Raw genomic sequence first — 25,713 nt, forward strand, 5'->3', positions numbered from 1 at the left:
CAATAAGAGCAAAATAGAGGAGAGTAGATTTTAAACCGACAAAACACACACACACACTATGAGCTCATGTGGGCAGTGTGACCCATAAGCCCAACTACAAAGAGATCTTAAATGGAAATGGAAAAACAGAATATGATTTTATTTTGCCAAACAGAAGTCAGATAAAATATCAATTTGTCTGACTCGGTGTGTACTACAAAGAAATTTACTGCTACTGTGAATAGAGGACAGAGCTGTTAAACCGCGGAGCCAAATCGAACCACACTCATTAGCGATATGAAGCTTTTTTTTTTCCCCTACACAAAAAACAGGAGATGGATTGACTCCAGCAGCAGCTGGCTCACAAACCAACACTACTCATAAAACGTTTTGTGAATACTGACAGAACAGGAATAAAACAAACAACTAATTACAGGCGGTGAGAACACAATGCTGATCGAGCCAAAATGTCACCATGAACCGATGAAAATGGGGAACCGCAATGCTATAGTTGGTTTGGATGGGATGACGGTTTTAAAGCCAGCGGAGTTAAAGATGGAGATGAATGGATGCAGATTACTTCTACTTGACTGCAGTAAAGGACAAAGCCTGCTGTGTGTTATCGCTTTGCTTTCCACCTCCACATCGCTCGCTCTCTACTGATGCTATCTGAGGAAAAAACCAGAGATAGTAAAGAGTAGAAGAGCGACTCGTTCCAGTTGCAGTGCTCGCCGTCGCCTCACAACTCATGCGCTCGCGCTCATTCAGGACAAAGACGGCCGTGAAGCTACTCCTGCTCACATATTTATAGACACAAATCTCTCCTTTGTTTTATTTATTTATTTGGATGAGCCTCATCAAAAACTGAGATTGTCAATTGCTAGATTTAACAGAAAAGTTGATAAGTGGTTATTTTGAAAACTGGAATAAAGCACTAAAGAGTCCAGTATGATACACAGACAACGTCTCTCTTGAGAGAAAATCTTTTTCTTCCATCAGTGTTTATATCATTTGCATGTCATTCACCATGAGAGCAACTCTATCGGGTGTGTTCTTTGTTTTAAAGCCCTTCAAAGACACCAACTCCCATCAATTGATCGGAAACAGCAGCAGTCTTGGTATGTCAGACCAAGAACTGAGTCTAAATGCACGGAGTTACAACTACGGACATGCACACAAGACAGCTGATGATGTCTGGTGCTCAGTGAGCCACTCCCCTCATTAGAGAATTCCCTGACCAGAAATAACCTGCACATAATGTTATTTAATTGTAGTTTCTTTTAAGAAAATTTAAACCAGAAAGGAGATCTTACTCTCTGAGCCTGTGCTGGAGGGGTGAGCTCAGCTCTCTCTCACACAAACAAACACACTGCTCTTAGTGACACTGCCAGAAAATGGTGAAAAAAATAAAAATAAAAAATCATGTGTTGCTCTTCCAGTCATTATTGTTGGCATTTTTGAGTGAAGCCTTTGAGATGACTATGACTGAGCGACAGAACGCCGTCACTCTGATAGATTGATGAGAGCAGCGATGTCTGAAAAGGGCTTGAGAGAGCTACCTGGAAACATCAGTGCTTCACTTCTTATAAAACCCCAGAAAGGCAAATCTACATTAGTACACAGGTACTTCTATATAATGGAATGTCTAACATGACAACAGCTACATATTTTATACTGCAGATACAACTTCACGAGAGGATGGAGGCTATAATCGTGGCTCTATAATTAGGCACAAATGAGCTCAGAATTTTGAACGTACGGAGAAATCTCCAAAAGCAAACCCAAGAGGTTAAATAAGTGGGTGTTAAGATTCCCATGAAGGCACACACTGCTGCAGTTTGTGTTTCTCCAATTTGCATTGCATTCTGCCCTGAGTACTGTAGGAGCATTCCCCCCCCCCCCACTATCATGATTATACATACTCCTTAACCAGGACTTGTCACCGTGTAAGTGGTTGCAGTGAGTGGCTACGTTTTAAAAGACCCTTCAAACTTTTAAAATCTCCCACTATTCCCAGTACGTCCCTTTTACTCGTCCTCCTGTCATATTTAACTGAGAGCATATTCAAACTGAGAACCACGGTGCTGGCCTGTGCAAAGAGAAATTAATGAGCATGGAAGACCACCCTCGAGTGCAGTTAAGAGTTCAAGCTCTGCTGTTATAATGATAACTGGTCGAGATGAAAGTCTTCATTCTTAAAAGCAGTCAGTTCAAAACACATGTCCAGCTTCCCATTTCTCCAGTTAAAGCATTTTGATTGGTCAGTAGAGGCTGTCAATCATCTGACGGCTGACATGAAATCAGTCGCTCAAGAAGGCAAAAGAGACTGAAAGCAAATCCCGGCTGAGCGGTGGAATCCAGATGGTCATCCTTCTACATATCTGAGCAGCTCCCGTTTCACATAAAACAAAGGCTGATTCCAAACCTGCCATTTAGTCCCCTTCCTGGTTTCCAAGGAGCAGCAGTGCCAAGATTCACAGTGTTTTGTAGCCCATCTGAGAAAAACTGAGAGCACTTTGAGAAGTTTGCCTGGTGGAAAAGGTCACAGGCTGTCTGTGCGGGCGTGACAGCTGTCACACACTCTGACCGGGTGGTCCCAACCCCGAGAGGGCACGGGCTTGTTGTGTGTGGAGCAGGGCCCGCAAACGCCCTGCCCACAGGCCCTGCAGTGGTGCTTCGACATGGCTGGAGTGAAAGGTTTGGAGCACTGGTTGCACTTGGTGATGTCCTGGTCTGGCACCCAGTAGTCTGGCCGAGCCACGTCCTTCACGAAACCTGAAGCGGACAGGCAGAGAAGAATGAGTTTAAGATTTTAAATCGGAGATTGGCTTTTTATTTTTTATTTTCTTAGAACATAAATGCATTGTTCATTGTGTGTGTGTTGGGAGGGGGAACTTTTCAAAGCTTTGACTTCTTCAAAGTGGAAGTCATCTTTTTGTCCAGTGTTGTTAACTAAGATGGCAACATGTAATATGTACCCATCTAACAGCATCTCCATTACAGCCCATTCACACCGCTTTCAGCTCCATTAAAGAAAACTCTATCTTCCCTCTCTGTGTTTCTCTCTGTGTTTCTCTCTGTGTTTCTTAGAGAAGAAGATTATTTTTTTTTGTACAAGAAGCTTTCGGGTTTAGGTTTGTAGTCTTGATCAGTCACAGTTGAGGCTTGTATTCCAGTAAACAGCTTGCGTGGCGGGACAAAGAGGGACTGCATTTTCTGAAACACAAACCTAAACCTGACATTTTTGCCTGTTAATTAGTTTTTTAAACTGATCTGGACTAGCAAACTATAACCACCAGCCTTACACCCAATACCAGTTATCCATTATTCACAAGGCTATTCGCTACACTAGAAGCACCAAACCCCGGGTGCTGTCATCAGAGGAGAGCCGATATATCCAGCTATCATCTGAGAACCTATGTGGTCACCATTGCAGTGCTGGTCAGGTCGGTGATTCAGAATCATTTATTTTAATCCCTTTGCCCAACATCCTATACATTTGCTTTTTCCTTCCTGGAAACCGTTCGTTGAGGCTGACTTCATGCTATGTCCTTCACTCTGCAGGAGCACTCAGCCACTCAAACATCAGCTTCCACAATAAACTCTTGTGCCAAGTCTGAGGCTTTTACTCATCTGTGTTTTAGAGCAAGGTCGAGCAAATCCCAAATTGTGCCAAAGCGTTCTATTATTACCTCCTCCGATGAGGTCATGTGACAGGTTGGATTTGTCTCTGTCTGAAAGCAGCATTATATAAAATGTGCATTTAATATGTACTACACGTAGAGTTTGACAGAACTTAGAAGTTATTACATTTTTGATCTGGATTCAAGAATTTTCTAAAGGATCTTTATTTTTTTATTATTAAAGGAGTTGAGACAAAAACGGGACATTTCACGTCATATCTTTACAAATACATATAAAATCAAAGTTTAAAAAAAGGTAGGCGCTGTTTCGATCTGCAGATGTGTTTCTGCTTATGATCAGAAGCCTATTGAGACTTTGGTACCAACTTTAACTTAAAAATCACTGACTAACTGAATTTGTTGCCACTGTCACAGGTAAACTGGCTCTTGTTGCACTGATGTTGAAGCTTAGCAGTCTGGAATTTCATCACAGTTCATCAAACTAGTTTGACTTTAATTATACATTAATTTAAACTGATACTGGTGGATAATATATAATTTTAGTGGTATTGCACAGACATGCACTCAGTTCTTGGTGGATGACAAACACCAGTATGCAAAATCACTCTGAAACCAACCATCCGATCATGTCCCAGATGTGCCTACGCCTGTAGATTAGCCTATCCTAACACACTCATGGAGTTGTTGTGCTAAAAATAGGTATTAGAATTACCAACAAATATCTGAGTGGTGAGGAGACAATATAAAACAAGCTGCAGAGCACCAACAGAACGTGTAATGGTAAAAAAAAAAAAAGCAGTGCTCACAGAGAGGGTAGTCCACAGCTGTGGTGACCATGTCCAGTGTCGACTGTGCCACCTCCGTCACCCTGCGAGCTATCAGACCACGAGGCTCCACCTTACAGACTAAACAAACAAGGTGTGTGTGAGAGACAAAGAAATCAAAAGTCTCACTGTTCGGTATGCACGCTGCAAATACATGACACAGTATTTGCTCCTCTCGTGATACCATGTTTTTTGTTTTTTTGTATATTTGTCACACTTAAGTCTTTCAGAGCAGACATTTATTATTAGACAAAGATAACCTGCTTAACCCTCTGGGGTCCAGGGTATAATTGGCTGTTTTAAACTACTTTTGATTTTACGTCAATATTTCACCTTTAAAAACTGTTTATCTTTCCTTGTTTGGCACCAACCTTCCCAAATGTGGCCAGCCTGCCATATTACTCCAAGAGCGCATCAATGAGTCATGCAGGAGGTAACAAAAGACCCAGAACAACATCTAAAGTACTGCAGGTCAACTTGTCTCACTTAAGGTCAGAGTTCCCATTGAGTCTTATTGTGGAGTTCATGACTCAACAGTAAGAAAGAGACTGGACAAAAATGGCAACAATGTGAGTGGCACAACCAGTTATCAGGTTTAGAGGCAATTACTTTTTCACAAGTGACCAGGGAGATCTGGATAACTTTCGTCCTTTAATAACTAAAATAACAAATAAACACTGCATTTTTAAAAATTTACTCAGGTTATCATCGTCTAATATTAAAATTAACAGCATTGTATACAGAGGTGTGCGTGTCACATAACACTAAGTGTAAATGTGGGTTCACCTGTCATTAAGTGCTTAGCGACTACAATGATGAAAGACATTTGTCTAATGTAACTCTAGGTTTAGGCTCGTCCAGCAGTTTAACTGACAGCTTGTTTCTGTCTTACCCTGGCTGTTGGTGTCAGGAGGACCTCCCTGGCGGTAGCAGGCCTCGCACACCCTGACAGGACTGTTGCCCCAGCCCCTCTCTGGCACTGGCATCCTGTGGCTGGAACAAGGGTGGCAGAAACCCTCCCCACATGATCGACAGTGATGCTTCCTTTCAGCCTCCTTGAACTCCTTTTGACATCCATGACAGGCCTGAGGGGAAAGAGGGAGGGGGATACAGTGATGGCAGATATCACACCGACAGACACAAGTCAATGAAGACCAAAAGTTTAACCATTTATAACTGCTATAGTTATTCTAGTGCCTTATGTTGTGTTTCTAAATGTTAGCCGTTCATACTCACAGTGATCTCTGCATTAGGTCTCCAGTATGGAGGTGCCACCTGGTCAGTAATCCAGGCAGTGACGGCTTTGGTGGGGCCAGTACCGTACTGAATCACATAGTTCATCCCATCCAAGACCCTCTGGGCAGCATTTTGGTGGCTGGTCAGAAAAGCGTCAGACTGAAGAAAGACAAGAGTATGATCTCAATTAAAAGCTTGATAAAGAGGATGATGGGCAAATTAAGTGCCCATTAGTGATTCCACCATCATTTCTACAGTCACAAGTGCAAATCAGCTGAAGTGAATCATCTTAACCCCCAGAATTTCTTGCAGTTTAGCATTTAATATCAGAATTACCGTATTAGGCTAATAACTGGGTACTCCCAGTTGCAGGAAGGAAGACAATGATGGTGTTATAGCATGGCTCAACAGTCCAAGTGTTTCACTTAAATTTACATCTGACAAAACATGCGAGCATCCTGTTTTGTCTGTGTGCAGAGAAAGCTTAGCTGCAGGCTCTCTCTATAGCAGCAATGCCTGCAGCAGGGATGAATCCAAACTGATGACACAGGGTGTTCTCCACCACACCTCAAAAGTTTAGTTGCTACTTATTTAGATTATCAGGACTAAAAGTAAATATATTAAATAACACCCTAACCCATAACTAGACAGCCTAAAGAAATTAATTTAACCATTAAAAGAACAATTTTTCCCTAGGGCAGTGACAAAATATGACAGTACCTTACTGAGTGTCAGGACAACAATCACTAAAACAATTTGCCTCTGCTTTAACTACAGGCAACAAAAATCCAAAACAGTATTTCAGTACTGCGTGCTTATTTTACAAAGACTAAAAATATGTAACATAAAACCAACAGGTGCTATTTTTTACACTCTCCACAAATTATTTTGATGTTTTTTGGTGAAATAAACATTATTAAATATAAACATGAGTTAAGCACGTTTTGGTACTCACATCCTCCCAGACGTGCTTGACCTCTGATCGCACCACACCACTCTCTGGGTCCTGGTTTCCCATCCAGTACTGTCTGCTGCGGTAGATTACCCCGCAGCTAGCACACTCCAACACATATCTGAAAGAGGGACGAGAGGAACAAGGCAGCAGACAGTGGAAGTGAGATTATTGGCTGAAAGGCAAAGAGGAGTGTGAGCGTCTGCCTAAGTGTGTATATGTGAGTTTACATACCCTGACCAGGCGTACTTGGCCAGTCCAAACCAGGGATTATCAGACGAAGCTGATGTTTTGGGCACAACAATCACCTCTCTGCCAGCTTCATAGCACCTCTGGACATGCAACACAAAACAGATGTAAACAACAACAACATACAGGTTCACCAAAACTAGCAGTGAAATTCTGTTCTTACCTTACAGATGAGGACCTTGTTGTTGTACTGGTGTGCATACTGGCAGAGTCCATCTGCCATGTGGGGAACTCTGTCTCTCAGGTGGTTCATTCCATTTTTACAGCGAATGCTGGAGAGTCAACATGACAGATATAAGAGTTGGTGAAGGAGAGGGGGATTTGTAAGAAACCTATGGTTACAGTGCACTCATTCTGAACAAGTGTTATAATTTCTCACACACACGCTGCTCTCAGGTTTTAGGAAAGAACAAGGAAGAAGAGTAGCTTAGACGCAAAGTAGGTTTCTCTTCACCAAAACCAAAACATGGAAAAAGAATTAGCACTTATGCATCCCACTGAGGAGATAGTTAACATCCACAAGAAAAGCAGAGGATTCCCATTTTTAAAGAATACTGCTCTCTACTGTGATTCAGTCACAGAGACAGTAAAAGGCTGTTGTTCTGAGATGGAAAACTAGAACTATTTGGATCAAACTAAATGAGAAAAACCTCAGGAAAGGTGTGGTTATAATAACAGTCCATCCAAGGTGATTAGGTAATCTGCAAACACCCAGCGCTGGAGATGAGTACAGTTTCCAGATCAACAATAATAATACACACTTCTCACACATTCCCAACTATGTAATCTAAATATTTCAGGTTTAGGTTGACCATTAGGGCTGGGCTATATCATACCGTTCACAGTAATACCGGTGTAATTTTGGACAACGATAGGAAAATGAACTATCGCGATAGAATAAGGGTTTAACGCGCATGCGCAGTGCCTTTGTTTACATACGCACATGGCGGCGACGCAGAATGAGAAGGGCGAAAGTGGATCGTTGAATGAAACGGATGAAGCAGAATTGGTTTGAAAAAATGCTGCAACTTCAGTGATGTGGAACTGGTTTAGCTTTTGTCCATCAGATACACAACAAAGCACTATTTTTTGTAGCGCATGCTAGCGGGCCGTCGTTATTACTGTGTTGTTTGGAAAATACGGCACACTTAAAATCAATCCTTTGATTTTTCTGAAAATCAACAGTGCCCCTTATAATCCAATGGGTCTTATGTATGAATTCTGGTTGTGTTTACTGACCTCGAAACGATTTTATGTCATACACGGCGCTCGAACATCGGTCAAATGTTTTAGTACGACTTTGCTAAGCTACGAACCCACACCGTTGGATTGATTGTCGGAGCATTACGGCTATCGTAGTCAGGAGCCTCGCGGAGTGATACGTACTGTGCTTCAAAATAATATGACCGTATTGTGTGTGTATAACCTCTTTTTAAGTTTTGTGGATATTTTACATGGTTATGCTGAGGATATGTTGGCCAATTTCCACTGGAAATGCCTTTTGGTTAAACTGTCAGCAAGGAATTTGCATTTGCACTGTTAAATTTTTACATAACCTTAATGCACATAAAAAACAGCTGCTTGTTTAAGTGAAAATACATTGATGGGTTTTTTTGCACTAATAAAGTTGTGGAGTTGTAAAGTATTTTGTCTAGTGTCAATTATATCGTCAGTTATATCGTTATCGCAAATTTTCAAATGTATATCGTGATAAATATTTTTGGTCATATCGCCCTGCTCTATTAACCATACGTTCAAATTTTAAGGACCAGTTCTAGCTCTTGTGTGTAGACAGTGTTACTGACTTACTTGCAGCTGAGACAGAGAGCGGAGCAGGTGAAGTATTCATCTGGGAAGAAGGAGTACAGTGTCATCTTTTCATCTGATAGTTCTCCACAGAAACGCTCACTCAGAGCCTTGTTGAAACAAAAACAGAAGGGATTAGAAGACAGAGAACTAGATGGGAGCTGAAAAAAGGCTGAGGAGACAAAAAGGAAGAATTTAAAAAAAAAAATTATATGCTTTTTCTTAAAAGGCCTCTAATATGGTGCTTCTTCACTTACTTCTAGTGCATGAAACACTATCCCAGGCTGGCGGGGGGACCGTGTATGAGTGTTCTTCACTTGCTGCTTGATGGCCTCTAGCAGCCTGCTATAGTCTGTGGGCGGTGTGATCGTCTGAGTGCCTACGTACTGCACTGAGCTGAAGGCCTCTGTCCCCAAACCCAGGTCATGAAAACGCTTCTGGAGGAGTGTGTCTGCATAGCCGGCCATCTTTGAGTCTACAACAGGAAGGAAAGACAATAACGTTGAAATTTGTGGCACAGGAAATTAAAACCAAGGGAAATAATTATCCTAAAGTTCTGCTTGGAAGTACCTTGGCCCAGGAGTTGCGTGTGTGTTGTTTCCTGGAAGATGATGACTGCAGGCCCCAAAGAGGACAGGGGTACATCCAGACCACAGCGAGTGGACAGGGCCTTTAGCTCTGGGGTGAAATGCTTCAGGTATGCCCCTGAGGCACTACTCAGGAACTGGAACATGTCATTGTGAAGACGCTCTGCCCGTGTGCGATACACCACTATATCCGACACTGCCAGCACCTGAAATTGAAATAAAAATGTATCTGGAAATAAGAGAACTTGCTTTTATCGTGAAAACATTGGAAATGAGAAATAAAGTGAGTTTCACTGTTCTGTTTACATGATTAGGACGTGACCATTACCTCAGCAGAAAAAGCAAAGACAACACTAGAAGTCAGCACACAAAATCACAGACTCCTCCAATTATTCCACCCAAACCAAGCAGCAACCGCTAAATTTACCTTCAGCAGCAGCCGCATTCTCTGGTTCTGATTGGCTGCGGCTCCCAAGAGGCCCTCTGTATCCAGCGCAATGAGGCTGAGAGTGGGGTTGTAAGCAGCCCAAACTCCCACAGTACAGGAGCTGGGGGACTTGGAGGTGTAGAAAACAGTCTCGCCATCAAACAGGACGTGGTTGAGCGTGTGGGACTTGCCATCACCGGTGTTTCCAAAGATGGAGAGGACCTTGACGCCCGCTACATCGGCACAGCCAAGTCGCTCCACGAACTCGGCCTCATCCCGGACCTATAGGATGAGAGAAGAAAGAGCAACAAGAGACAGGCTGGTTACAGAGATGAGCTATTTTGTGGCACCGTGATACAATTGGGAAAATTACTTTTACTGATTCTTTACGAACGGTATTATTTATTTAAAACAAAGAAACAAACAAAACAAAAAAATAACTGCGGGGGGATTAGTCACTTCAATCTTAACGCTGGTTGTTCATACAGATTACCTTAAGTACACAAGAAAACATTATCTCTTGTACTTTGTAACACTGTGAGGGTGCCTTCCATGTGGGTCAGCTGTGCTGTATGACTCACCAGGGACTTTCCTAATATACAACACTGTCTGCTGTTGTGCTGCTCTTATTTACAGCTTAAATTGAATGTTTTTTCACAGTATTATAAGCAAGACACCATCCACACGTTAACGCCACGGGCTGTATACAGACAAAGGCTAAAAAGACAAGAGGCTAAACACGACGAACATCCAAACACGCTGTTTAACGTCGTATTAGCAAAGCGTCGTGAAGTAGCTAAAGCCTCAAAAAACTTGCTTTATTAGCTTCAAGACAAAAAGATCGATTTGGCGCTGAAAGCAGATTTGGCTCATCCAACATTTTTTTCTTTTCGTGACAAAAGATAGTTAAGGGCCTTCCGTAATAGGAGTCTTCCCCTTTCTAGCCTAGCGGCTAACTGTTAGCCGCCGTTAGCTCAGCTGATGTTAGCTAACTTTACCTGCAGGTTTTCTTGCTCGTCCACGAGCAGGAAGCTCCGGCCGCCGCCGTTGGGACGGTCCTCTGGCTTCAATGGGCTGATCGACAAACTATCCATTTCTTTCATCAGTATATCGGACATCGTTGTTCACCTAATTGAAACGCATTTGTGGCAGCGGCTCCAAAGACCAAAGCGAAAGTTTAACATGTCGCCTACCTGTCGGTCAATCACAACAACAGCGCGTGGACTGTAGGAGGAGCCAGATGGGGCCACGCAGGGCAGCAACGTAAGACGTGCTTGTTTCACTTTGGTCTAAACATGAGCACCACCGTGTGGTCAGCCGCAATACAGCACCTCACATGCCATTCAACAAACTTCCTTCATCAGGGAATGAGAAAGCATAAAATAAAACCGAGTGGACCCATGTGCCCGGTCTTTTGTAGCCCCTAATATATATATATATGTATATATATATATATATATATATATTATTATTATTTTTTTTTCTTATTTAAGAATAATGATGTGAACCAAACACAAATAACGTGCATCTAACATTTCTTGCTACGTTAATACAAAATAACACATTTATTATTCGTCACAACTAAAGTATAACGCACAAAATCAAAGTTTCCTTAACTGACAGAGAGTATTTTATCGGAGCGGTGCTGCCATGCTAGAGCTGCTTGCTAATGTTCATTAAATATTTGTTAGCAAAGATCTATAAATATCACATGTCACTGGCTTCAGAGCGGCGCCACTGCTGCTAACATGACATGGAGAAAGAAATTCCAGCATTGCTGCTCTAACGGCTCTGAGTCCTTCCTTCCTTCCTCCCTCATCTCCTCCCTCCCTTCCTTCCAATGTCTACGGAGTGGGAAAATGCCAGCCCAGGCTTTGGCATAGTCGCTTTTAACACCCTTGTCTCTAGCCTGTGTCAAATAAAATCGCCACCTGGGACAGATCCAGCAAAAGATGTAGTAAGGGCAAGAAAACGAGCGAGTGCGGGAAGGATGCAATAAAGGATGGCGTGGTTAAGGATTTAGAGAGGGTCCTGGCCTTTCTCCGGGCTCAACTATGAGAGACAAATGTCTGAAAGAATCAATTATAGGCCTACTCCCAACCCATCACCCCTGATTAATGAATAATTAAAGCTTCTCATTGCAGGGCTATCTAACATCCATGAGGCCATGAAGCCGCTAAGATTACGCAGAAACAACTTCTCTTGATTTTCAGCAAATGACTATACAGACCTGTCCTCAGTTTCCTTAACAAAACAGGTAAACATCTTTGTATGCAGTTTGTGCTTTTTGCTACTCGAGTATCCAGTTATTCCATTTATGGTGCAATTAATATGATACCTGACCCAAATTTGCACCCATATCCACAATCATACCTCTGTAAACAAACACAATTTAGTGTTTAGCTGCTATAAGAGCCAGAGTCATCATCATCACCCAGACAAGGGAACGATGCTTATAGGAGAGACTGACAGAAAGTCCTGCAACCCAACCTTAACATAACTGTGGTGGATTTTCTTCTTCTTCTTTCTTTTCTATAAATTCGGATGGGGGGTATGGGGGGCATTGCCCTAACAAGTCCGAGGCGGGACCGTGGTCCACTTAAACCGCTACCCCCGCTGGAACTTGTAGTACTGTGCTCCTCGGCGCGTCTCATGTTGACATGCATAAAAACTACACTTCCCCAAAGCTGTCACAGAGCGCTCCCGCCTCCCATTGGCTGGCCGCTCCAGCCGCAGCCCCAGAGAATGAATGAAATTGAAATAGCTGCTACATTACATGTACAATACCGGGCTCTGCAGTGTTGCATTCTATCATACTATATCAAAATGGCCACAGCGGTACAGAACCCCCTCAAATCGTAAGTACAACACGTTTCCTGAGTGTTTGCGCTTTTTTCGGTCATTGTGCATGCTGTCACTGTCAATTTAAGCCCCTCAATTTCCCACATATTTCCCCAGCATGATTACCAACGCGTCTATATGCATGCAGTGCATACAGCGGAGAATGAGATAACGTCAGGAGAGGCGAATCAGCCCCGGAGAAAAGTTAGATTTAAAGCTGATGGAGGTTTCTGGGAGGTTTTTTGGGCATGAGTGGTGGGGGGATTATTGCGCGCTCCGATGCAATTCATATAATCATTTCTCTGAGCCAACAGCAGCGTGTGTGCAGGGATATGGAGGAATGCTGGAGGTAGATTTGGGTGACCCGGTATGTCCCTTGCCAGTGTAGCCAGCCAAGATCACGGCCAAAGCCGGGCTGGAGTGGCAAGGCTGTCCGGGAGGAAGGGGGATGGTTTAGATGGCTTTACAGTACCTGTGTGTATATTTTGTTGAAGGGGGGCTGAGAGGAGGTAAACAAGTAGACTGAACGAAGTGCTCCGTTCCCGGGTTTTTAGGCTTCAGCGTTACCTTTACCGCCGGACCTCTTGGAAACGTATAGTGCGAGGTAAAAAACGCTCCTCCAAGACTTGCTTTCATCTTCGGCGCTTAGAATAAAGCCTGGAATCCAACCCAAAGCCCGGCGCTTTACATTTAGTGCAGCTACATCGCAGCGGACATTTATCTCCACTGACAGACGTTAAAGCGGCGGGTTTCCCCGTGAAGTTTCTTCCGCGATGATCCCCTTTGTGCAGTTTTTTTTTGGGTGGTGGGGGTGGTGGGAGTGGAATGTCTTTTTTTTGTTTTTTTGTTTTTTGTTCTGAGACTGGTTTCAGCGGAATGCAGACGCCTGCTGCCCGCCTCAGCTCCCGGCCAAAAAGGTGGCTGATGTGCGTCTGTCAGCGGGTACGCACGTTCAGCCAAAAAAACAAAAAACAAAAAAACAATAGCTCGAGTACCTTGGAGTGTTTGAGCATACAAACGCTCCAGCTCAGGCAGTTTGAAACAAAGAAAAGTCACAAGACCTATGTGCCAAAGGAAGGAGGGGGGGGGAGGCACATCGGATGCTGTGCAGGTTTTTACCTGAGCAGGGAGATGGGATATAGTGTCTGTCTGTCAGCTTCTCCGAGAGGCGACATTTCGCGCATTTCCATGAACGACTGCCCTGTACGTGCCTGCTGTGAAAAGCTCCTCACAGGAGAGAGGGAACTGGATTTGTAACGGTGCTGATTGGTCAGCGAGCCCTGATTGACTGTGATGGTATTTTGGGGGTGTTTTGGTTCAAAGTACTTGTACTACAACGCAACGCAGGGGCCACAGATATAACGCAAACACGCATGAGATGAATCATTTATTTTTGGTTTATATATGCTCTAAAGGGCAGGTATGTGGCAATGCCGATGACGGGACGGGAATGGATGGGTGGAAAAGGATGAAGGCTCCTCTTCTCTCCTCCACAGGATGCCCATCCAAGCAAAGAAAAAGTGTGTCCAGATTGTTCCCAGAGGCCCTCAGTGGCACCATGTCAGGGGATTAAATTGACTCATTTGCATGGAGTACACACCAAGACACACAAACAGAGAACACAGGGTTTTGGTACGAGGAGGAGAATAGAATGGGGGGTGGGGGGAGTGTACAAAAGACAGCAAAGTAAGTGGTTAGAAAGAGTGACTAATGAACTACAGCCCAATTTTGAGTGGTGGACTTACACTGATTTCTTTTTAAGTGCTTCAAGTTAGACCAAAACCTCCATATTGTTAGCCAGTATCAACCCTGCAGGGATGCTGGATTCCCTTAAAGCACGTGAGAAGAGGACAAAGCTGGATGTATTTATTTATTTATTACACAGGGCCACAGCAATCAAAGCGGCCTTTAATATCTCACCAACTGCATAAATGCCATCATTACGCAGTGTGGGTTTAACTGCGTTCCAGTTACCGCTCTGCAATGGGCTTTTAAACAAGCCCTTGTAATTAGCATGTCTACAAACAAACTTGCTATTAGAGGCTTACAAATTAGGGGCCCATCCAGTAAAATGGGCCAAACAACCAGCAAAATTGGGTTCAAAGTCAGCCCTAATAGGGTAGCTGAGCCCTGCGCGCCTGGAGACAACGCCTGTTCCCATGAATGTCCCCAGACCTTGCTGGATCTCTGCGGCGAATTGGCTTTAATTCAGTGTATATAAATCTTTGGGAAGCTGCTGGTCCCCACTGTCCAGCTGAGTGTGAGCGGGACACTGTGACAGCCAGTCTACGTGAGTGGAGGCATGGTGGAGGGTTCATGTGCAACAGCAAATGAGGGGAGGAGAACACCGAGCTCCATTCAATCTGGTGGGCATTTCCCTACCAGCCCTTCTCCCTGTCTATCACTCTCTCTCTCTCTCTGCTGGATTAGACTCGTTTATAATCTCTCTTTCTCCCTCCCTTTTACTTCCACTCTGTCCTCCCATCACCCTGCTGCCCTCTCTTCCACTATATGCCTCCCTCCTTCTTCGCCGCTTTCCCCATCCATCACTAGTTTTGCCATCTCTCGTTTTTATTCAGCCATCTCCTTTCTCTCTCTCCCTCTCTCTCTTTTTGTTGTCCATTTTCCTTCTTTTTGGCCTCAAACCATCTGAGCCCTCTCCCCTCCCACCACTCTTCTTTACATTGTGAATCAAGGCATGGCCACTCTTTTAATAAACTACATCGATGAGAAATTCCTACGCATTCTCTCAGATCCCTCGAAACTCCGTTACATAGCTCACAGCTAAGAGTTCCTTAAGATGTATCTACTGTATATTTGGGCCATCCACTGCCAAGAAAGGGCTTTTAGTATACTGTCACCACATTATATAATGTTTCATAAGAGTTATGGTGTTTACAAAAGACACCCTGAATATTTGGGCTTCTGGATGTCTGCTTATAAGTCATCTTTAAAATCCTCTTCAGATGAAAGTCTTTCGGGAGGAGAGCGCAATTAAATGAAATTTCAGACTTTGCAGCAATCACTTAAAGGCGCAGGTGGCAGAACTGATCAAAATGACAGTGGATGGCGTGTGCATTTCCACGATATTACTTCCCTGTGCTGGTTAGAGAGGGAGATGTAGATAGTTGCGCGCCGTGGCACTGGCAGCAGTCGTGGTGGCAGGGCCCTATATGATATTATTTCTGCCCTGCCTGACTGAGCCGAGCTAAATGAGTTCCGTGTAATAACCGGCTCTGTGTGCAAACAGCCCCGCGTGATGGCTGAAGCCACAGCCTGAGCATCCATTTCTAGATCTTTCCCTCTCCTTTCAATCTCTCCCTTTCATTCCCTCACTCGCTCATTTGTGTGGCATCACGCGTGTGTACGGAGGTAGACAGGAAGGCACACAAACACGCACACACTGTTGCACTCTCTCATTTCCTCTCTTACTCTCAGTTTTTTTCTTCACCCGTATGGGAGTAAGCCTGAGGTCTGATGTTTTTAAGGGTATTTCTTTTTCCGACTTATTCCTTTCATCATCCCCTTATTTAGACTTTCTATCTGTTTTACTTTTTTTATGAAGACAGGAAAGAGAGAAACACACACACACACACACAGAGTGTGTGAGAGAGAGCGAAAAAGAGAGAGACATAGATAAGTATTTTTAGCTCTATGACCTATTTCTCCAGTGCTACCTAACTGACTGTCAGTCAGCTGCACTGCTTTGGAACTTTGCGTGATTTCCAGCTAGGGAATTTGGAATTTGTAGTTCTGTTTGGTTGGAACTTGAAGTCCAAACTAAAGGCGTGGTAGGAAAGGAACAGAATATATTAAGCCTCTAGTCTCCTCAACATTATTTCTTCTGTCTTGTCAGTCCCCATTTATATTATTCCCAGTGTCTGTGCGCGTCCACTGGTTCCCTATCAGGAGTTGTTGAGGGAGGAGTCAACAAAAAAACCCAATGCCTGCTTTCCTCTGCAGCACTTTAATAAGGATGCACAGTGGTGTGGGGAAGTGTGGGTGTGTAGGTTTGGTGGGGTGGGCTGGGGGCCACTAATAAACACACACAGGTAGCCACACATGCAGACACACGTGCGCACCCAGATACAGAGGTAGGGAATCCATCGCCTTAATAAGAGGCCAAGTGCAGTGGTGATAAATCTCACCTGAAGGAGCTGTTCACAGGCAGATTGCCTTACCCTGATGTACTGCCCTCAATGCACACTGCAGCCAGTTATAGGCTATATACACCCACCCACGCGCGGGGATGTATGCGCACGCAAACACAAACAGTCAGCGAGCATAAACAGGCACGCACGAGCGATAGCCGCACGCATATGTAGAAACAAACAAACGCAAGCGGCAATCGTGAACGGACACATGCACATGGTGGGCCTGTGATTCACAGATTTAGAGGGTCTCTCGGAGAACCACACCCAGCGGACAACCAGGCAGACGCACAACTCTTCATTAAAATCGCATACAGCAGGTAACACAAAGCGCTGACAGAAACGACACGATCTGTTGCACGGCCCTGCCTGTTTCTGCCTCCCTCCGTCAGATCTCTCGTCATGTTCAAATATGCAAACAGTCAGTTGCAGACACACACACACAAACACCCATGCACATACACACATGGCCATACCCAGTGCTGTGACAGCCATTCGAGGAAACTGACGCTTTCCAGCTGGTAGCGTGGCAGACGTCCGCTCCTGCACAGACACAGCCACACTCACACTCCTGTCTGTCCATCTGTCTGTCTGTCACTGTCAAACTGAATGTGCGGCCTCTTTGTCTTTTTCTGACTGGCGTGCACGCTGTCAGTCACACACACACACACACACACACACGCACGCACGCACGCACACACACGTTTTCATTAACCTGCATACAAGAGTAGGACTGCATTAGTGCATGCACTCCAAATGTATGTGTCTCACTCTTCAACCCAGTTTTTTTTTACTCTTGATCTGCGTTTGCCAGACCACATCTCTCTACAATACTTCATCAATATGCATGCAATATCTGCTAGTGTGTGTTCACGGGCAGCCATCCACACATATTTCAGTAGCCCAGCCTAGATATACTATATACACATACAAATATCTATATATTCCTACTACTGCAGCCTTGCAGTCTTCAGAAGAACAGAAAAATGTGTTGCTGCGAACAAGCGCGCATGCACACACAAACACACACAGAAAGAAGAGAGAGAGAGAGAGAAAAAGACAAATCATTCGACTGAGAGAGAGAGAGGAGGAGAGTGGAAAAGAAATTGAATTGGGGATGGTGAGGGTGGAGGGGCATGAGGAGGAGGAGGGGTGAATTGGTAAGGGTGATATTGCATAGTTTAATCTGTTGAGTTCAGCCATGGAGGGGCTGGGATGGGGGAAGGGGAGGCACGGAACAGTGGTAGGCCGCCTGATATTAGTTCTCCTCTGCGAGCACGCACACACACACACACACACACACACACACACACACACACACACACACACACACACACAAATCTCTGTGGGCTGGCATTTGTGTGTGTGTGTGTGGGTACAGATGGACAATGGTGGATAGGACAGGTGTGTGGACAGGTGTACAGGCTTGAGTATGTAGGCACAAGTGTTTCCACAGGCTCCAAACTCAACCGAGACGCGCACACAGCTACCAGCCACGCTGTCGGCAGCATTTGCTAACAAATCTTAAGTGCAGAACACAATCTGCCCTCAGCCCTCAAAAAGCCATTTACAAGTGAACTACTTCATTTCCTTACAGTTTAATTACCTAATTCCACCCAGTTGGAAACCGCCATTGAAATAAAATCCTTTGTTGGAATGGACGTTTCTTGTAATTTCTGATTCCCTCATATTTTTTTCCCCCCAATAATAGGACTTCACCTCTAGGGGGAGCCCTCTGTTTCCCTATCGGTTGGGGAACCAGCTAATTGGTGTGGTTAATTGCACCATAATAGAAAAATGCTGGCAGCAGTCTACGTGCGTTTGAGCGCCAGTGCAACCCTGGGCCGAGTCTCAGTGTGCGCTGAAGTGGACTTCTGCTGGATGGGACTTGAGGGATCACGGAGAGATTCAGACAATGGCTTACCCAGGGTGGTCCTGGTGGGGTGGCTGTGCTTTTTTTAAGGATGCTTCTGTATCTACTGCCTGTCAGCTGCACCAGTCTGTTTATTTGTGTGCATGCTCCCAGTGATACCAGTTACTTCAGTGTTTTCATGGAGGCCTCTCCCTCCCTGCTGTTTGCTTAGTGCAGGCTGAGGCAGACAGCTCAGTGTGGGCTTAGGATTCATACACACACACACACACACACACACTCACAAACACACAGTCTGCATGCTCCAGGCACTCTCATTCTCTTTTCTTATCTAATCTCGAGCCTGTGTTTGTATGTGTGGCTAAAGGTTCATATTATTACTGCCTGTGCATGCAAGCATCTCCTCTGTCTGCATGCCTCCTCTTTGTTTTTGTGGCTAAATATTACCCATACAAATGCATATACCGCCATTGGTGGTGTTACTTTATGTATTTCTGTGTGCAGGCACCCTTGCACAGGTGTCCTTTCTAGTTTTTGTGCCCTTGCATAGTGCGGATCTGCTTGATTGTCATTTCTGTCATGTCTGCATGGACATTTTTGGTAGTCAGCTCCAGTTTGTTGGAGAGCTGGCTCCACGCCAGTTCATTACTAAAGCGGCTACTATTTCTCCCTGCTCTTGCGAGTCTGTTTGCATCCATTAGTGTAAAATATAGCTGAAATAAACCTGAAATAGAAATACATGTTGAAAAATATCACAGATGGAAACGATTGGAATTGTAAAATTAGTTTTCATGCTGATTGAGGCATATAACCCCTGTCTTCATGTGTGTATGTGTGTGTGTGTGTTCACTGATGTGGAATCAGGTTTCGGCTTTTCTTAATCGGCTGTGTGGTTTGATGATAGGCAGTTTGGTTTCTCTGTGTGTTCCCCTGTGGTCTGTGTTTTCACCAACTGCTTGGCTGGTATAGGACCACAGTGGCCACAAGCCAGAGAGGTGCAGATGTTTCCCTGTCTGTGCTAAACATCTGTGTGGAGCAGGGGTGTCAAACATAGGGAGAGGGGCCCAGATCTGGCCTGCCAAAGGGTCACATTTGTCCCACTGCATGGCTTTGCAAAGTGTGAAATGTGCAGCCAAGTCATACCTGCCACTTGTCTGGTGTGGTGGGGCCAGCCTTACTGCACAGGAGCAAAAATGCAAAGGACAATGTTAAAAGTATTTCTAGAAGTTGCTTGAATGATAAAAACATAAAAATAATATTGTTGCTCAGTTACAGGAATTCTACATATGAAGACATGTAGTGACAGCAAACACAAGGAATGTGGAAGACTATAGACGCAGAGTTGAAATTGCACTTAATCTTTATTTAAGATATCTTGGAACGTTTATGGTCTGTTTTTGTTCAGTTAAATCATGAAATGATAAAATAATTTAAGAACAAATAATACATTACTCTGGGATGAGATCGCAGATCCGAGCAGAGGAAATGAGCTTCCTCCGAGAGGTTTTGGGGCTCTCTGTTTCCCTCAGCAATGATCCTATCTCTGGTTTCAGTGCTGAGTGGCTCAGAATTGAACTGCCGTGCCTCCACATCGAAAAGAGCCACTTGTGGTATTTGACTAGCATGCCTCCTGGACAGCTCCTATTTGAGGTGTTTCAGGCATGTCCAGCAGGGACGGAGGCTTGGGCTATGTGTCTCGGCTGAGTAGAGCTGGAGGAGGTGGTCAGGGACAAGGAGGTGGACGGATGACACTAAAGAGCGGTAATGGTTTCACAATTTTTAGCTATGGCCCATTTAAATGTGGTTTGTCCAGAATATATGGCTACAAACTAAAAGGCGACACACTGGTCTGCTTTCTTCCTTATTGACGTTTTTAAAAAAACTAGTTCTGCATTTTGGGAAATGTCTCCTTCCCTCTTGATACCTTTACAATGGAGCCATGCTACTTGTTTTCAGTCTAAGATAAGCTGACAATCACCTAGCTACAACTTAATACAACAAACAGTTGCGTCTGTCATGAGGGGCTTTTAAAGCGCCGACTGTGTCGCACCTGCAGATCCACAAGGGAGCACAGGGTGTCCTCTGGTGAATTGAGAACAGCTTCTCTCTTTTTCTTTTTCAATTTCACTGCTATTCAGATTTAATATTCTTTTTAGCAAGCTGGCCAGCACAAAGGCAGACAGAATTTAAGGCAATGTTTGGTGATCACACTTTTTCCTGCTGTTGCCACCCACTCAACGTGATTTCTGAATCAAATCTAAGAGCCAGCGATTATTACTTTTCAAATCGATGTTGAATGTCGGACCAACGCTCGTTGCTATTTGCAGCTGAATTGGGGGTTTTACTCTCCAGAGAAATGTTTGTGTCCGAAATAAGCTTTCCACACATCCCCTGCCCCCGCTCTGCTACTGTGGGGATCTGCTCTTTTTCTCCCAAACTTTCATTCCCCATCTCTTCCTGGATGTCACTTTCTTCTGCCTCTTGCTCTCTCCTCAGCCCATCTCACCCTGCGTCCTCTCTTTCTTCAAGTGGCGTCTCCCAGCTTTCTCTGCGGGTATCTTCCTCCTCGTATAGCTCTACTGCTGTACGAGCCTTCAAACTGGCAAACAGTCATGCGGCTCTCCTATCACAATATAATGAGATTGCAAGCGCCCAAATTGAAAGAAGCCATTTTCTACAGCTGTCAACTTATTATCGAGGAGGGACCGACTTATTCTGGCGCCTCTAAAGGCAGCAGAGGAGAGAGAGGGATAGAGGTGATGGAGAGATCGAAGGGAGCAGGTTTTGAAAAATGGAGGGGGAGGAATGTGGGGAGCTGTTTTACATTTAATATTTTTCTTTTTCCGCTCTCTCCTAGTCCCTCTGGTATTTCAGTTTGGTCACTAGCACAGCCTTGAAGACCGGGTCTTTTATTCACCATGTTCCTGTTAATATTTTAAACAGCACCGTGTAAGGCTTTCTAGGCCTGTGAACGTACGCGCCCGTTTGAGCGCCTCTCATCAAGTGTGAGTGTTTATTCTCCATCCTCATGACTATTTATACAAACAGCAGGTACTGGATATTTGTTTCTGAGGGAATGGATTTCTCTATTTTGGCCAAGCTTCTCCCAGCCCATTTAAAATTCATGCATTTAGGTATTGCTTTTATCCGTAGCACCTCCTAATGAGTGAGCGGTGTCTGAGTGGCTCCGTGGATCTAACCTGTTATTTTCTGGACAGGCTTCTAGTGCAATTCATTTTTTTCTTTTCCAGTTGTTTATTGTAAACTGCAGGGAGGAGCATGGGCATAGCTCTAAAAGAAAAAAAGTTAAATAAGGTGAGGAAAAGTTCTGCTGACGCACCTTTTACACGGCCGTGAAATACTTTGATGGTCAGATATGCATGGCCGACTGAAGGGACAGAGCTGAAAGGAGCATATTCTCCTCAGCAGAAGGGGAGCAGCAGCTCCTTTCCAAAGACATGCAAACAGACATGAGCGCAGCATTGACGCCCCAGTCGCATCCTTTAAATGTCATACGTTGGCCCGAATGGTTGCAGAGCTGGTTTAGGAGGTTTTGAAGATTCAGTGCACAAGCTGTCAGTCATCACAAGCATCTGCTGGGTCCGATGGCAGTGCTGAGTTTGTTCTTATTTCCAAACAGGACAGCTGATTCTACTTGACATTGCCACAAGAGGGTTTTCCCTCGTCTTTCAGACCTAATTCTGCTTTCATTCTGCGGTGATTGGGGTAACATGCTCTGTTTGTGCGTCCATATTGAGCTGTAGCGTAGTGTGACGTTAATCCAGCTTTTTATTAATGAGCCAGGCTGGTGAGGTTTTTATTCCCGTGAGCTGGTTTACTTTTTGTCTGCCAGTTAGTAGGTTTATTAAAATGATTTAACACTAGGGCTGGGCGATATGGCCTAAAATTTATATCACGATACAATTTGAAGCATGTGCGGTAACGATATATATCACGATATATTCTTTTCTTCTGTATAACGTATTTTCCACACTATAAGGCGCACTTAAAATCCTTTAATTTTCTCAGAAATCGAGAGTGTGCCTTATGTATGAATTCTGGTTGTGCTTACTCACCTCGAACCGATTTTGGTGTGCAGAAATCTGTTAAAAAATGTTTTAGTACAACTTTGGTAAGCAGCAGTGCTTGATGGATTGTTAGAGCATTACGGCTGCCGTAGTGAGGAGCTTCGCGGAGTAATGTGGGTCCAAAACTCCTTCGTCTTCAGGTCCCAAAGTCAAACGAACACTAAGAGTTAAAAACGGTCTAAATTCTTTCATCTTTAATTAAATCATCAGCGTTGCTGCTTTATCGGGTGTAACAATTAAGTTTTACATCCATGAAAACAGAATTTATTAAATTTAACGGAGTTAGAAGTTAACAGGAAGTTAGCTCGCTAGTTTACATCTAAACATTTCATACCATGTTCTGACAGAGATTTTTGAAACTAATTAAAACGTACAGCTCTGCTATCACTTCCAACATAAATGAAGACAGAAAACTAAACAGCAGTGGCGTTTGTAGGGTTACTAAAGTTGGACTACCTGGTATAAAATGTTGTGCTACGTGATAGCGACACAGCTAAGTTAGCATAACATTAGCACAGTGAAGCTGGAGGATGAACCAACTTTTTTTCCACTCGATAAAAGTTAACGTGACGGATTCTGGTGGTCAGGGACAAATGCAATCGCATAGCAGGATGCTATACACGGGGCAAACTTCAGTCAGGAGAACAACTGAGATTATTTATCCACAATAGGTTAGTTATTAATATACTGCAACAACATGGGAATAGAGCAGCTGCGAGAGAATTCAACATTAACGAATCAATGTTACGGAAGTGGAGGAAGCGCAGTTTTTGACTTTCCCCATATTTCAAAAGTGCTTCATCTTTTTGCCATGACTGTCGCCCGCCATAATTTGCAGATGATAATGGTTTTAGCCGCTGCCATGCTTTCGACCAAAACAGGCGCAGCTTGATGACGTCATGGGTTAGGGTTAGGAAGACAGAGTTTTTTTTCTGCTTTTGTCCTTTTCTATTTATAAATTCTAGTTATAACACATGTTTGTAGTATTGTTGTTTAGTAGTGGAGGGCCAGGAACAAGCGAACCAGAAGAAGTTGGAAATGGGGAGATATATACTGTGTGTACATGAGGTTGTTTTTTAGTAAATGGTGCTAAAGGACTAGAAACTCAGGTGGGTTGTGATCTAGAACTGTGCACCTTAGTTTTATTTGAAGATAAACCAAACAAAAACTCCCAATTCCCTGTCCATAGCCCCTGTAACCCTAACCACATCCTCACCCTGAACCTTGATTTAGATTTTTAACCGGAAACTCCTTTTATCTACACGTTTATCCATACCACAACTTTCCATGCAGTTAAAGTTGTGGTATGCCTACGTGACCCTGGACCAAGATCAATTATGATGATCCAGGAACAACACCCAAGCAGGGCTATCAGACACACCCTAGTGACCACAGTATTTTCTGTGGGATGAGAGGGGGAAGTAATGAGACATACTCCTTTATTAAAGCATTGATTTTGACATAAACAGGAGGTAAATATAGGTGATGCTAATGCCATTAGCTAATGCTTCTGCTCTATTTAGGTCCCAGCCTCAGATAATGTGGCTGCTGTGATAAATGTCAAACAAAGTCCAAATATAGGGCAGGCTGAGCCGGATGGATGATTATCAAAATATCAAACTTTAACACAATTTTTCCACATCTAAAACATAGTCAACATAATATTTTTCATGGCCATCATTGTTCCCTGAGCTTCACCTTGTGTTTACTGTTATAACGCGCAGAGATGAGAGGGGTTCTTCAACCTCTTAAAAGTAAGGGGGAAAAAAGAGGATAAAAGTAGACCTTTTATGCCACGCTGCAAAATTTCCATAAACCTTTGTGTGAGTTCTTCTGAAGGACATTGTTTAATTTAGTGAATTGTTGAAAGGTGCGTGTTGCCTGTTTAAAGTGAAGCTTCATCAGCTTTACACACCAAAGTCTGTTGACAGGTGTTTGCGGAATATGTGTGTATGTGGCGTTTCAAGTCTTAAGCACCTCCAAAGGGACTCAAGTCCCTCAACTCCTTTGAGTCAGCATCAGGTGGGGCTGCAGACTAAAAGAAACCTGAAAGTGAAAAAAACCCCAAAAACGCTGTGGGTGTTGAAATGAACTTACTATTCCTCATCGTCTGGTCCTCCTCTCCACTTCAGGCTAGACCCTCAAGGCTGCATTAGCCATTACTAGCATAACAATGTCTGAAGTGAGCTGCCGAAGGTCAAATTGCATTGTGGAAAATGTGGGTGCCAGGTTGTGACAAGACAGAATTACATGTGGAATTAAAAAAAAAGAGTATTTCTGGCTCTGCTCCATGCATTCTGATGATTTTTCTTTTTTAAAAGCCTTTATGAGTCTGGCAGTGGTAAAAGAAGGCAATGCTAAATCGGTGGAGGAAAACTGCATTGTGGAGATACAACCGAATAACACACAAATCTACATCTAATCGTTCAGTTAATCAGCCACGCCCCTTCAGTGGTTGGACAGAAACAAGAAAAAAGAAAAAGGCATCAAATTGCTACCAGCCACTACCCTGCACTGTCTTTGTGAGCTCGCTGTTGGCCCTCGATGAGTGCATGCGTGTGCGCGCGCTCGCGCAGTTTTGTGTGTCGTGTATCTATCGTCTGTATAGTAGAGTGACCTTGATGTCTGTGCTCAGCAGGAAGACGCTAGAGAGGAGTGATTAACAAGAGAGAGACAAAAAGAGGAGAGAGAGAAGTGCAAAGAAAGATGAAAATATAAAACACAAAGGGAGGAGAAAAAAAAGAACAGCAGGAGAACAGGGGGAGTGGGAAAGTTAAACACGCAAGTAAAAAAAAAAGAAAGAAAAGAAAAACAGTCTTGGAAACAAGTGAGAGAGCGAGAGAGACAGAGCGAGGGAAGCGAGTTGTGAAAGAATGAGAAGCCAAACGAACGGGGGGGGGGGGGCAAATTAGGGTGGGGTGGAAGAGTGACTCATCGCAACTCTACTCACTTTCTTCTTCTTCTTCTTCTTCTTCTTCTTCTTCTTCTTCTCCTCCCTGCAGGCAATCTGGAGGTGCAGTCATCAAGAACAGGTACGAAGGGGTGTGGGAGAGGGGTGG

At 44.0% G+C, this 25,713-nt stretch overlaps 2 protein-coding genes across 3 annotated transcripts in view; one reads left to right on the top strand and one right to left on the bottom strand.

Moving 5' to 3' along the window:
* Nucleotides 1–94: 94 nt before the first annotated feature.
* LOC102786384 (zinc finger FYVE domain-containing protein 1) lies at nucleotides 95–10,940 on the bottom strand. Its single transcript, XM_035912232.2, has 12 exons — nucleotides 10,703–10,940; nucleotides 9,705–9,986; nucleotides 9,261–9,483; nucleotides 8,948–9,165; nucleotides 8,694–8,800; nucleotides 7,048–7,156; nucleotides 6,870–6,967; nucleotides 6,639–6,756; nucleotides 5,684–5,842; nucleotides 5,340–5,532; nucleotides 4,430–4,528; nucleotides 95–2,754 (listed from the first exon to the last, which is right to left on the bottom strand). Exons 1-12 carry the CDS (start codon nucleotides 10,820–10,822, stop codon nucleotides 2,522–2,524), a joined length of 1,959 nt encoding a protein of 652 aa, XP_035768125.2. The 5' UTR covers nucleotides 10,823–10,940; the 3' UTR covers nucleotides 95–2,521.
* Nucleotides 10,941–12,356: 1,416 nt separating this feature from the next.
* Nucleotides 12,357–25,713, top strand: part of dpf1 (double PHD fingers 1) — a 54,917-nt gene continuing 41,560 nt past the window's right edge. The window contains exons 1-2 of one of the 2 annotated variants that reach the window (XM_087850787.1): nucleotides 12,357–12,562; nucleotides 25,657–25,686. In XM_087850787.1, the coding sequence (XP_087706913.1) occupies nucleotides 12,357–12,562; nucleotides 25,657–25,686 (236 nt within the window). The remainder of the gene's footprint in view (nucleotides 12,563–25,656; nucleotides 25,687–25,713) is intronic. The other variant, XM_087850788.1, reaches the window with a different exon arrangement.

This window comes from Neolamprologus brichardi, chromosome 14 (assembly GCF_056152115.1).
Source record: "Neolamprologus brichardi isolate AB-2024 chromosome 14, ASM5615211v1, whole genome shotgun sequence".
NCBI classification, from domain to species: domain Eukaryota; kingdom Metazoa; phylum Chordata; class Actinopteri; order Cichliformes; family Cichlidae; genus Neolamprologus; species Neolamprologus brichardi.